This window comes from Octopus sinensis, linkage group LG22 (assembly GCF_006345805.1).
Source record: "Octopus sinensis linkage group LG22, ASM634580v1, whole genome shotgun sequence".
Classification (NCBI taxonomy): Eukaryota; Metazoa; Mollusca; class Cephalopoda; order Octopoda; family Octopodidae; genus Octopus; species Octopus sinensis.
The window spans coordinates 4,240,630-4,254,069 of record NC_043018.1 but is presented as its reverse complement, the minus strand read 5'-3'; the positions used below and the strand labels follow the sequence as shown (position 1 = coordinate 4,254,069).

Genomic DNA, 13,440 nt, shown 5'->3' with positions numbered 1-13,440 from the left:
CTGTTCAAGGTTGATAAAAAAAATATCAGCTGAATACTAAAGTCGATGTGACCGACTTACACCTTCCCTAAAATTGCAGGCCCCCATGTCAAAATTTGAGGCTAATATTAAGTTGATGCCGAAAATAATCCAGACTTACACCATAGCCTTTCTATAGTGGAACTATAATGATGAGCAGTTGTTAATCTTAGCCAGGCTATTCTGTTGTACCCCATGCCTATCCTGAAGAATGTATAGATGGATCTCTAGTGACTCCAGCCATAGCAAGTGTAGTGGCATTCTGCTGGATTTATTAGTAACAGGGTAACTGGGTACAACTTAACAGTGAACTACCAATACCAAAGAGATCAAAAACAACTGGAGGGACAACAGTGCCCATAAGTTTTATTCAGAACCAGCAAGACTGTTGGTGATGGGAGTGGATAAAGAATGTCAATCATGCATTTCTTTTGTCTATAAATGTTATATTCTACAGGCACAGGCATGGCTGTGTTGTAAAGAGTTTACTTCCCAACTCCATAGCTCAGAATTCAGTCTCACTGCAAGGGACCTTGGGCAAGTGTTTTCTATTATAGCTTTAGGCTGACCAAAACCTTCTAAGTGGATTTGGTAGATGGAAACTGAAAGAAGCCTGTCATATATAAGTATCATCATCATCATTTAAGGTCCATTGTTCATATTGGTATAGGTTGTCTGAAAATAATACAACAACATAATCAAAAACTTCCCATTACAGCAACTCATGAATCAGGGTTGCTTTCTCCGTACTACTTTACCCAATCTTGGAGGTTATGTGTAACAGCCTTTAACCCTAACCCTAACCAGGGCTGGCAAGATGGTAGGCTGCACTAGATTCAATAAAGAGTATGGAGGCTTGTACATCAACAAAATTTATTTCATAGTTATACAAAGCATATTATAACGATCTACATGTGTTTCTGCTGCAGTGACTACTCACTGTTGCCAATGCACTCTTGCAATATTGTCAGTGCAGTTTCATTGGGGTCCACCCCTTTGGTCATCCTCAAAGTGAAGAATTCACAGAGTGACTAACAACTAAATGTAGTCACAGAAGTTTGATACTGACCTCGTTGTGGTTAGCTGTTAACTGGAACTGAACTGAGGGCCAACACAGTATCCACTCACATAATATATCCAGCCAAACTCACTTTTATATATATAAATAAATGAATATATATATATATATATATATATATATATATATATACACACACACATATATATATGTACATACAAATATACATACAAGCATACGTACATTATATATATATATATATATATATATATATAAAGTACGTATGCTTGTATGTATATATGTATGTACAGATGTACGTGCATATATATGTGTTAGGGTGGTGAGCTGGCAGAACTGTCAGCATTCCAGGCAAAACACTTGGCAGCATTTCATTGTCTTTACACTCTGTATTTAATTTCCACTGAGGTTGACTTTGCCTTTCATTCTTTTTGGGAACAGTAAAACTAATTCCAGTTGAGTATGGGTTGATGTAATCAGATTACCCCATCCCGAAATTGCTGGCCTTGTGCCAAAATTTGAAATCTATATATGTGTACTTGACTGGTATCTTATTTACTAACCCTGGAGGGTTGAAAGGTAAAACTGATCTTTGCATGATTTGAACTCAGAACAGAAGAAAAATTGCAAGGCATTTCTTCCAACATTCTAACTATTTGAAAATAACCTAGAAGGGTTTTTTGTCTTTTTTTTATTATTTTATTTATTTTGTTTTTCTTGTATAGTTTAGTTAGAGGAGGAAGAGTAATAATCAAGACTGTTACACAGAACCTCCAAGATTGGGTAAAGTAGTACGGAGAAAGCAACCATGATTCATGAGTTGCTGTAATGGGAAGTGTTCCATTATGTTGTTGTATTATTTTCAGAGAAAAGATCTAGCCACAGATGTGGACCCTATTAACAGGTCAGTTAAAGTCCAAGCCAGGTGGTGGTGTTAAACTGATTAACAGACTAAATCTACAGTCCAAAGACCAAGTACAGCTCATCCAATGAGTCCCCTTGCAGTTTCTATCTGGTCAGTTTCAAATCTCACAATGCTTGATTGAGTCAACCTGCAGTTATAAATAGAAGTTACGTACCCATTATGCCACTCATTGGGATTGAACCTGGAACCATGGCTATGCTTGGTCTTTTAGTTTTGGGGTGGATGGAACAAATGTTTTCAAAACACCTCTTCCTCTTCTTCCAACTATTCCAATATGGCATACTTACTTAGGAACCACTCTTGTTCAGTTCAGCTTATATATTTCTCCTTCTGCATGTTTTCTTTTATATACATCTTTTTTTTTTATCTTTCACAGACTGGTCTTTGTGTTGAAGTTAGTGGAGGCACCCAAACTCCCATCTGTATTTCCTTCTCAGATTATTTCCTTGGTGGAGCACCTGTCCGCATAGAAAACTTGTGTGATGACATTTTCATCAAAATTCACCAGAAGTAAGTATAAATTTTCTTTCTGTATTCTGATAACATCAAAGGACTGGCTTAAACTTGAATACAACAATTCATTAAATGATCAATTTCTTTTGGAGAAGGCAACAAGGGATCCTTCTAGAAATAGCAGCCTAATGTCTCTTAAATCACGCTGCACTGTCTTAAGAAAAGATTATGATATGTGGCCTTCATAAAGAAGTATGTTTTAGGAAAATTATTGCATTATATAAAACATTATAGTAAAACATAAAATGTTTGGAATAAAATCATACAAAATAAAAAAGAAATTCACTTATGAGGTTTTTTCTAAAAATTTGCTTTTTGAAAATCTAACATTTTGTTAAAATTTTTGTAAATAATCATCATCATCATCATTATTGTCATCATTTTCACCATCATCATTTAATGTTCACTTTTCCATGCTTGCATGGGTCAGACAAAATTTGTTGAGGTAGATTTGCTACAGCTGGATGCCTTTCCTGTTGCCAACCCTTACCTGTTTCCAAGCAAGGTAGTGCTTCCCTGTTGTCAACCCATACTTGTTTCCAAGCTAGGTAATATTTTTCTATGGCTAGAAATACTTCTCATGGAAGACAGGAGATGAACAACATTGCTTGTATGATGGGGATGCTTGTATACAACCATCACATGACTTCAAGACAACAGTACTCGCATACACACACACACACGCATACAATGGATTTCTTTCAGTTTCTGCCTACCAAATCCATTCCTAAAGCTTTGGTCAACTTGGGGTTATAGTAAAAGATACCTGCCCAGGTGTCACAAAATGAGACTGAACTCAAAATCATGAGGTTGGGAAGGAAACTTCTGAACCACTCATCCATGACTGTGTTTCTTATATTTTATAAAATAATATGTTTAGCAGTACAAAAACTTTCTTTCAGAGGGCAATAATCTTCAATGTGACCCACCAACATAAAACAATACAGCCCCTCTGCATTAAGCAATGTAGCATTAGATACACCTTGCCTCCTGTAAAATATACTCCTCAAGAAGCCTGCACCTCTGTATTTGGGCTGAACACCTCTTACAAGTCATTCAACAACACCTGGTTTTCTTAGATTCCAGACAGCCTTATTGTTCTGTTGTATTTCCTAATGAACATGAAGTCTGCCTAGCTTTTGTGATTGGTTGGTAATCAAGGGGTCAGTTACCTGAAATTCACCTTGCAAGCTTTTACTTCATTTGCATGAGACGACTCTGAGTCTTGACTCCTTGTACTATATCCATAGCCTCCATGTGCATCATGATGGCCATCGAGTCCATTTAGATCACTAACCATGAGAATCAGACTGCTATCTTCTCTTAGCAACAAGGTTGTCAAGGAAACAATCTCAGAGAAACAATCTGTTTTCTTTTTCCCATATGCAGAACTTATTGATGTCATCATTGTCTTGTCGTTGTCGTCATCGGCAGCAGCAGCAGCAGCATCACTACCACTCTCATAATTGTCGTTATTGTATCAATCATCACATTCATCACTCTTGTTGTCACCATCATCATTTTCATTCATCACTCATCATCATTGTTTTCATCCCCAGCACCATCATCATAATAGTCAATCATCATCACCATTATCATTCATCATAGTTATCTTTACCATCATCATCATCGTCATCATCGTCATCATCACCACCACCACTACCACCATCACCATATCCAATGCAACCTACTTTTAACCATGTTTTATTTTCAAACATCTTCTTATAACTACAAACATGATTGACAATTTCCTTAAAATAAATTCTAACCATTCTAATGCATTTGTCCTCCTTAGGAATCAGAGTCAGGTGACTTTGTTGTCACCCAATCAGGCCATCTTATATACGTGGGATGATCCTGCTGCAGAGAGAACATTAATGTGGAATGTGTATGGAGGTAAAAGACCAAGTTTTCCTGCTGCCATTTCAAAGGTTGGTTTCATTCTCATTAGTTCTTTACTTGTTCGTTTAAGAATTTATTTTCATTGGATTACCAGAGTTGTTGGTTAATCAGATAGTGATTTAATTATATATCTTTACATTTAAAATCCTGCTATAGTCAACCTTCCCTTCTGTCCTTCTGGGACTGTGTATGTATGAGTCAAGTAGAGGTGTAAGGAGAACCATGAAGTTAAATAGTTTGCTTCACAACCACATGGTTCCAAGTTTGATTCCATTGTGTGGCACCCTGGATGAGTCTTCTACCATCGTCTTTGGTTGTAAGTGGAATTTGGTAGATATGAAATACAAAAGTTTGTCATACCTGCATGCATACATACTGACATCAACTGGAAATTGATATCAACAGGCATTACCTAAGAAGAGATGGAGGCAGAGGGATGGGATTAGTACAGACAGGCTTCGAATGTTGTGTCGTCTTCCTCAGGCAGCACTTACAAAGCAGCAGAAAAACGTAAATACATTAGCTTAGTACTGAAAAGTGAAGAGAACAATATCCTACCCATCAGCAGTGATCTCCTTGGGAAGTACTCTCTTCCTAATGACCTCCCATACAACTCCAAATCAGCTGGACCAGCATACTTCAAATAAGACCTAGATAGGAAATGCTTAGCAAACTAAAAAAATACCTTGAAGAGGACAGCAACATTGACATGCAGCGAAACCTCACCTGGACTCATGATGACCACATCACATCACACTTCAAAAGCTATGAATTTGCAGTCCAAGAACATTTGCAATCCAAGAGATTGTCACTAAATATCTAACAAACTAAAGAGAGAGTGAAGCCCTTGGCATTCCAAGATGCAACCAAAAATGTAGATTATGTCAGATTTCTGTGGAAAATATCACACTTGTGATTGGCTGCTGCTTCAAAAATGTCATCAAGGTACCACCTTCCTAAACGACTCGACATTGTTGTAAGAACAACATACAATGCCATTTGGAAAAAGACTGTCCTAGGGTTTAGAGAATATCCCCTGTTATTGAACACAAAAACATCAATTCAAAGAATATTGACTGGATATTGTTGTTTGGGATGGACAAGAAAAATATGTACCATCATTGAGGTCAGTTGTCCTGCTGATGTGAATATCTCTAAAAATCAAAGAGAAAGAAGATAACCATGGACAACTGCTTCGAAACGTCCAGCTTCTGTATTCAGATTAGAATTCCCATTTATGCCAATAACAATTGGTGCACTTCATTTTGTGAGTAAATACCCAGATGACAAGTTAGGATTTTCAGAAAAAGGAATCAACCAACTGATCCGCACATCACAAATACAATGTGTTAATGGAAGAGCCAAAAATTGTAGGACTTTTCTCAATTTAGGAGAATGTAAAATTGTCTTTGCTATCTAAATTCCAATGATGGAGTTTTGTAACTTTGTTAGAAACTAGCTCTTTCCTCTGAGGAAGAGTTTAAATAATCAAAAACAAAATATTCATGCATACATACAAACATATATACACATAATTGTGTCTGTACAAACATACATGGTGGTTGTCCACTCCTTATGCAGAGTTTGGCCACCTCCTTCATCTATACCTTAGCACCATCATGGCATCTGATGTGGTGGCTTTTTAAACCAAACAATGTTCTGAAAAGACACCCACAAAGATTGCATATCTGATTTGGACCACCAAGAGCTGCAGATAAGTTCTGCTCTTTGTGGATCTTAAAATGTCTTTTGAGGCTTCAATTAGATTTGCAAACCTTCTGGTATACATCGCATTGAAAGGTGTGTATAGACATATAGGCAGGATAGTTGGTGGAGGTTCGTTTTCCATGCATTCGCAGATGAGATTTGAGGCCAGCAAAAGACATGCATGGTCTGTCACAAACTGTGCACACAAAAAGGTCATTGTCATTCACCTTCTTGATCGTTACATTTTTCCTTAGTTCTCCTTTGACATACACACATACACATATACCACATGGTTCTGGGTTCAGTTCCACTGCATGACACTTCAGGCAAGTGTCTTCTACTATAACCCAAGGCTAATCAAAGCCTTGAGAGTGGGTTTGGTAGACAGAAACTGAAAGAAGCCTATCATATATATATTTGTGCATCTTTGTGTCTCAGTTTGAAAACCAGTGTTGGTATGTTTATGTCCTCATAATTTAGGCGGTTTAGCAAAAGAGGCCAATAGAATAAGGACTGGTGTTCAATTCATTCAGCTAAAATAAATTCTTCAAGGTGGTGCCCCAGTATGGTCGCAGTCAAATTACCGAAACAAGTAAAAGAATAAAAGAATATTCAATGTACTATTTTAGTTTGCTGATTAATTAATTAGACCAATCTTCATTACCCTATTTCTAAGAATAGAAAGTGAAATGATCGTTTGATTTAAAGTATTTAAACTGTGTTTCTTCTTGTTTTTCTCTACTACTTAACAGGATGGTTATGGAAATGTCCACCTGAGAGTACAGTCCCTCTCTATGAGAGTTGATTCTGTGGATGGTTATGAATTACCAGAGAGTAGCACTGAAGGTACTTAAGATAAATTATATGTCTTTTCCCTTTCTTTTCTGTGTGTGTGTGTGTGAGAGAGAGAGAGACAGAGAGACAGAGAGAGACAGAGACAGACAATGAGAGAGGGTGTGCATGTATGTGTGTGTGTACCTGATTCCATCAAACCACTGAGTCATAAAACATCATTTAAAAACCTTCTCTAAGCAAGATCACCAATGGTGGGTGCCATCCTACTTACTGAATAAATATCTGGGAAGAATATAGTTTGACATCATCAGTTTTCATTGGAGCATTGTGACGAAAATGTTTGGCAACACTTAGTTTCATTCCTTTAAATTCTGAGTTCAAATGGAGCTGGGGTGGGATCAGTAAAAACAAAGTACACATGAAGTTCTGGGGGATTAATATATAGGTGCAGTTATGGCTCTGTGGTAAGAAGTTTGCTTTTCAACCGCCTAGTTCCAGGTTCAGTACCAATGCATGGTACCTTGGGCAAGTGTCTTCTACTAAAGCCTCAAGCTGACCAAAGTGGATTTGGTAGACAGAAGCTGAAAGAAGCTTTTCATGTACACACACACACACACACACACATATATGTGTGTGTATATATATATATATATATATATATAAATTTTATATATACATATATATGTATATTAGAAGAAATAAGGTTGTCAGAAATCTGGATGGTTTTATATTTACAGATTTTTATTAATATGTCACATATTTTTATAAATCATATATTAGCACTTGTGTCCACTCTAGTGGATTCATCAGATTGAATTTTTTCAGGAGATTTCTCTTTTTATAGTATTATTGAGTGTGCAGGGGTGGAGAGAGATACAGGATAGTAAAAGAGGCTGATTAATGGGGAGAAAGGGAGAGAGAGTGCATGTGTGTGTGTGTCACTGTATCTGAAATGAGTGTCAATGGAAAAGAGAAGGAAAGGAAGAAGGAAGAGAGAAAGAAGTAAACACATTTTTTCTTCTTTCTCTCTTCGTTCTTCCTTTCCTTCTCTTTTCCACTGACACTCATTTCAGATACAAAGGCGCACACACACACACACACGCACACGCACGCACACGCATGCACACACTCTCTCTCTCTCTCTCGCTTTCTCCCCATTCCTCACCCTCTTTTACTATCCTGTATCTCTGCTGTCTATATCAACCAGCAGCAATATTGATTTCACATTTTGGCACAAAGCCAGCAATTTCGGGGTGGAATGGGATTAAGTCGATTACATCAACCCAAGTGTTCAACTGGTACTTATTTTGTTTACCCCAAATGGATGAAAGGCAACGTTAACTCTGGCAGAATTTGAACACAGAATGGGAAAATGGATCAGATGCTGGTGTGGTAAGGATTCTGCCAGCTTGCCACTTTGTAATCAGCAGTAATACTGCAGGGATGAAGAGGTCAACAGTAGGAAAGACTTTGAGTTATACAATAATATACCTTTACTATTAACATATTGGGAGATAGGTTTAATTTCCTGTCTGGTGTAAAGCCATAATCTGATCCTTGTATGCCTTTGGTGGGGATCCACTCTGTTGCAAGGAATCAGACCAGGATTCCTTTCTGAGGATAGATAACATAACTTTTTGATGCATTGCTTCATACTTCAGCAACCCAGATGTCTTAGTTTCTTCCCCACTTTCTGGATCCACCAGTCTTGGAGAGCCCTTACTTAAAATAAAACCTACCTTGAGCCTATAAAGTAATGAGACTGGAAGTTATCAGGGGTTCCAGAGTGTTTCAGTAACTGAATACAGGGCTAATCCACATTAATCTGTAAGGATCATAGGGTCAGTTTGCTGGTTTGTCTTGGATAGGATGCTGGACTGTCACAAGATTACTTGTTTTCACCAACTGAATGGACTGAAGCAATACAGAATTAAGTGTTTTGCTCAAGAACACACTGCATCGCTTGGTTCAAGAATCGAAACCACAATCTTACAATCTTGAGCCCAACACCCTAACCACAAAGCCATGTGTCCCCACTCTAGGCTGTGTGCCTCCACTGAGTACAAGACTGCTCCTGAATGGAACACCATTTCATCACATGATTAACCCCCAGATGCAGCTGGTACTCATTTTCAGCTGAGTGAAATGGAGCAACAAGAAATGAAAAACCTTGCTCAAGGACACAACATACTATACAGTCCCAAAATTAAAACCTAGCAACCCACAACTTCAACCATCTTCAGTTCTTGTAAATAAACCATTACAAAACTATAAAATATTTTTTGAAACTTAACACTTTTCTCGTTTATTTCAGATGACAGTGATGAACCTGATGCCATGACCACCTCATTCACGGATTCCTTCTATGGGAAAACACGAAGTGACAAAGTCGTCATATACTGGATGTCATTCTTAGATGGCCATCAACGTGTGCTGCTCTTTACTCGAGACGAACGAGTGGCACAAGCAGTGAGACAAGTTAGTTAAAGACTTCTTCCTCGCTTTTTTCTACTTAAAGACTTCCTTGTTTTCATCGATTTCATTTGGTTTATCGAAATAAGTTTCAAGTTTTATTGCAAAATATTAAACACTTCTTTTGTGGAAGCCATTGTTATATAACTTTGGCATCCAATTTCATACACTTCAGTTGTCTGTGTGTGTACGTATACATACATACATATAAATTATACATGTATCATCATGTGTATGCGTGTGTGTGTGTGTGTGTGTGCGTATGTATATATATATGTATATGTATATATATATGTATCATCATCATCATTGTTTAACGTCCATTTTCCATGCTAGCACGGGTTGGACGGTTCAACTAGGGTCTGGGAAGCCAGAAGACTGCGCCAGGCCCAGTCAGATCTGGCAGTGTTTCTACAGCAGGATGCCCTTCCTAACTCCAACGACTCCGTGAGTGTAGTGGGTACTTTTTACGTGCCACCTGCACAGGTGCCAGACGAGGCTGGCAAACGGCCACGGTTGGATGGTGATTTTTACGTGCCACTGGCATGGGGGCCAGATAAGGCTGGCAACAGCCACAATCGGATGGTGCTTTTTACATGCCACCAGCACGGAGCTAGTCGGGGCGGCGCAGGCAACAGCCACGTTCGGATGGTTCTCTTACATGCCACCGGCACTGGTATCACAGCTACAATTTCCATTGATGTTGATCGATTTCGATTTTGATTTTCACTTGCCTCAACAGGTCTTCACAAGTAGGGTTTCTGTCACAAGAAGGAAAGATATGCATAAGTGGGCTGGCTACATCCCAGGTAGAGGCCAAGGGTTATGGTCTCACTTGTCCTGCCGGGTCTTCCCACGCACAGCATAATTCCAAAGGTCTCGGTCTCTGGTCATTTCCTCGGTGAGACTTAAAGTTCGAAGGTCGTGCTTCACCACCTCGTCCCAGGTTTTCCTGGGTCTACTTCTTCCACAGGTTCCCTCAACCGCTAGGGTGTGGCACTTTTTCACACAACTATCTTCATCCATTCTCGCTACATGACCATAGCAGCGCAAACATCTCTCTTGCACACAACAACTGATGCTTCTTAGGTCCAACATTTCTCTCAAAGTACTTACACTCTGTCGAGTATGAACACTGACATTACGCATCCATCGGAGCATACTGGCTTCATTTCTTGCAAGCTTACGCATATCCTCACCAGTCACGGCCCATGTTTCACTGCCATGTAGCATGGCTGTTCATACACATGCATCATACAGTCTGCCTTTTACTCTGAGCAAGAGGCCTTTTGTCACCAGCAGAGGTAAGAGCTCTCTGAACTTTGCCCAGGCTATTCTTACTCTAGCAGTTACACTTTCAGCACACCCGCCCCCGCTACTGACTTGGGCACCTAGGTAATGGAAGCTATCAACTATTTCTAGTTTTTCTCCCTGGAATGTGGTGGAAGTTGGTCTCTGCACATTTTCAGTGTTTATTGCTCCTGAGCATCTGCCACATACAAAAACCATCTTCCTAGTTAGCCTTCCTTTGACACCTCTTATGTGTCCATAGCTTACACTTGGTGCATCTCATAGAGTTTCTACCTATGCCTTTTCTACAGATCGAGCAGGACCATCTACCAGAAGTTGTTTCTGATTTGCCTGCCTTCCTACACATTAGGACTTTGGTTTTAGCCAGGTTGATTCTAAGGCCATTCGATTCTAATCCTTGTCTCCACACTTGAAACTTTGCCTCTAGTTCTGATAGTGACTCAGCAATTAGAGCAAGGTCATCAGCATATAGGAGCTCCCAGGGGCATCCTGTCTTGAATTCCTCCATTATTGCCTGAAGGACTATGATAAATAGGGGGCTGAGGACTGAACCTTGGTGGACCTCAACCTCTATCCTGAATTCTTTAGTGTACTCGTTACCAACCCTCACCGTACTGACAGCGTCTCTGTACATGGCTTGCACAGCTCTCACTAACCATTCATCTATCCCTTGTTTCCTCATTGACCACCAGATAAGGGATCGGGGGGACCCTGTCAAAGGCTTTCTCCATGTCAACGACAGCCAAGTACAGGGGCTTATCTTTGGCTAGGTATTTCTCCTCCCTAATCAGTTGGGCTATGACCCTCTCTGTAACCTTCATTACCTGATCCAACAGCTTGATACCTCTGCATCTATTTGTATCTAAAGCGTCACCTTTACCTTTGTAGCAGTTGACAATTATGCTGCTACACCAGTCATTGGGTATGGCTCCTTTGTGTATCACCTGGTTAACTATATGGGTGACTATGCTATAGCCGATACTACCAGATATTTTAAGCATCTCTGCAGTAATTCCTGATGGGCCTGGGGCTTTCCCTGTCTTCATGCTTCTAATTGCCTTAACTACCAAGGAACTGTCAACTCGGATAGCTAGTCCCTCTGTTGGGTTGACATTTGGCAGACTCTCTTTATCCCATTCATTTTCCTTATTTAGCAGCCTCTCATATTGTTGTCTCCAAACCTCTCTCTTTGCATCCTCATTTAGCGCAAGTCAGCCATCATCCATGCGAACACATTTCTCTCCTACCACATCACGATTCTCTCTCACACATTGTCTTGCAACACGAAATACCTCAAGTCTTTGGTCCTCACGGCACAAAACATTGGCAAATTTTTCCTTATCTGCTTCCCCTCTGGCTAAATAGACCCATCTCCTAGCTTCACTTTTGGCAGTCTGATACAACCATTTTTCCAGTCCTTCCAAGCCTGTCTCTTTTCTCTAATAGCCCTGTCTATAACATTGTTCCACCACCACGTTATTTTGGGTTGAGAGGGGACTTTGCACCAGCTACAGATCTGGTCAGTGGCTCTCAGCAGGTTATCCCTTAGAAACCTCCAGTTGTCTTCTACCCCATGTGAAGCTATATCCCCTTCTACTTCGTCAAAGACTTCAAGTAATATGTCCCTAAGTCTCTGTCCATTCGCAGGATCTTTAAGCTTCCAGATCCTTCTTCTCCATGTTTGTCGTCTTCTGGTGGTCCTCTTAGTCCTGATACTAAAGTCACTAACTACCAGTCTATGTTGTGGGGTACATTCTTCACCTGGGAAGGTTTTGGCATTTATAAGCAGCCATCTTTCCCTTTTCCTGGCAAGGATGTAGTTAATTTGGCTAGTATGTCGGCCCAATCAGTAGGTGACTAGGTGGCTGGTAGGTTTCCTGAAGTTAGTGTTGCAAACCATAAGATCATTTGCATCACAGAACTCCAGCAGCCTGGTTCCCTCCTCATTGCGGGAACCTTAACCATAGCCTCCATGTACACCATGGAAGCCCCCAGCATGTCGTCCAACATGTCCATTGAAGTCGCCAGCCACAAAGAGAAGGTCTCTGTCGTTCGTCAATGAGGTAGTCTACAGTAGGGTGTCATACCCTTTCTGTCCATCGGGTAGCTCCGGCTGAGGGGCATAGGCCGATATAGTGGTTGCTAATCCATGATGAAGCACTAATCTAATCTTAAGTATTCTGTCGCATACTCTGATTACCTCAATTACCTTATCTACCCATTTTTCAGTGAGAAGTATACCCACGCCCCCAACCCCGCCAGTGTTCCCTGCGTAGAAAATCTTGTACCTGTGTTCTTTGCCTGTGAGGAACCTAGCAGAACCTCATCTCCACCTTACTTCTTGGATGCAACATATATCAACACATATACGTTCAAGCATTTCAACAATCTCACCAGACCTACCTTTCAGTGTGCCGACATTGAGAGTGCCAACTCTGAGGGTGTGGGAGGTATGGACCCTAGAGACCCTGGGGTGGGGGACAGTGGCGTCATGTACCTGAAAAGAGAGCTCGCATTTGGCAGAATTCATAGTCAAACAATGATCTCAATAAGTTCAACCTGCATACACTAAACTATCATGTTTTGCACTATATGTTCACAACCTTATATAGTAGGAGTGTGGTTAGCATAAGGCCGTGTATATAACATGTATATGTATATATGTATATATATTATATATATATATATTATATATACAATGTATATATATCATATGTATTATATGTATATATATATGTATATATATGTATATATATGTATA

General features: G+C 39.8%; 1 protein-coding gene across 1 annotated transcript in view; it reads left to right on the top strand.

Moving 5' to 3' along the window:
- LOC115223083 (vacuolar protein sorting-associated protein 13A) overlaps positions 1 to 9,383 on the top strand; it is a 311,737-nt gene extending 302,354 nt beyond the window's left edge. The window contains exons 67-70 of the mRNA XM_036512095.1: positions 2,356 to 2,489; positions 4,288 to 4,423; positions 6,854 to 6,947; positions 9,211 to 9,383. Coding sequence (XP_036367988.1) covers positions 2,356 to 2,489; positions 4,288 to 4,423; positions 6,854 to 6,947; positions 9,211 to 9,383 — 537 coding nt within the window. The remainder of the gene's footprint in view (positions 1 to 2,355; positions 2,490 to 4,287; positions 4,424 to 6,853; positions 6,948 to 9,210) is intronic.
- The last annotated feature ends 4,057 nt before the right edge of the window (positions 9,384 to 13,440 follow it).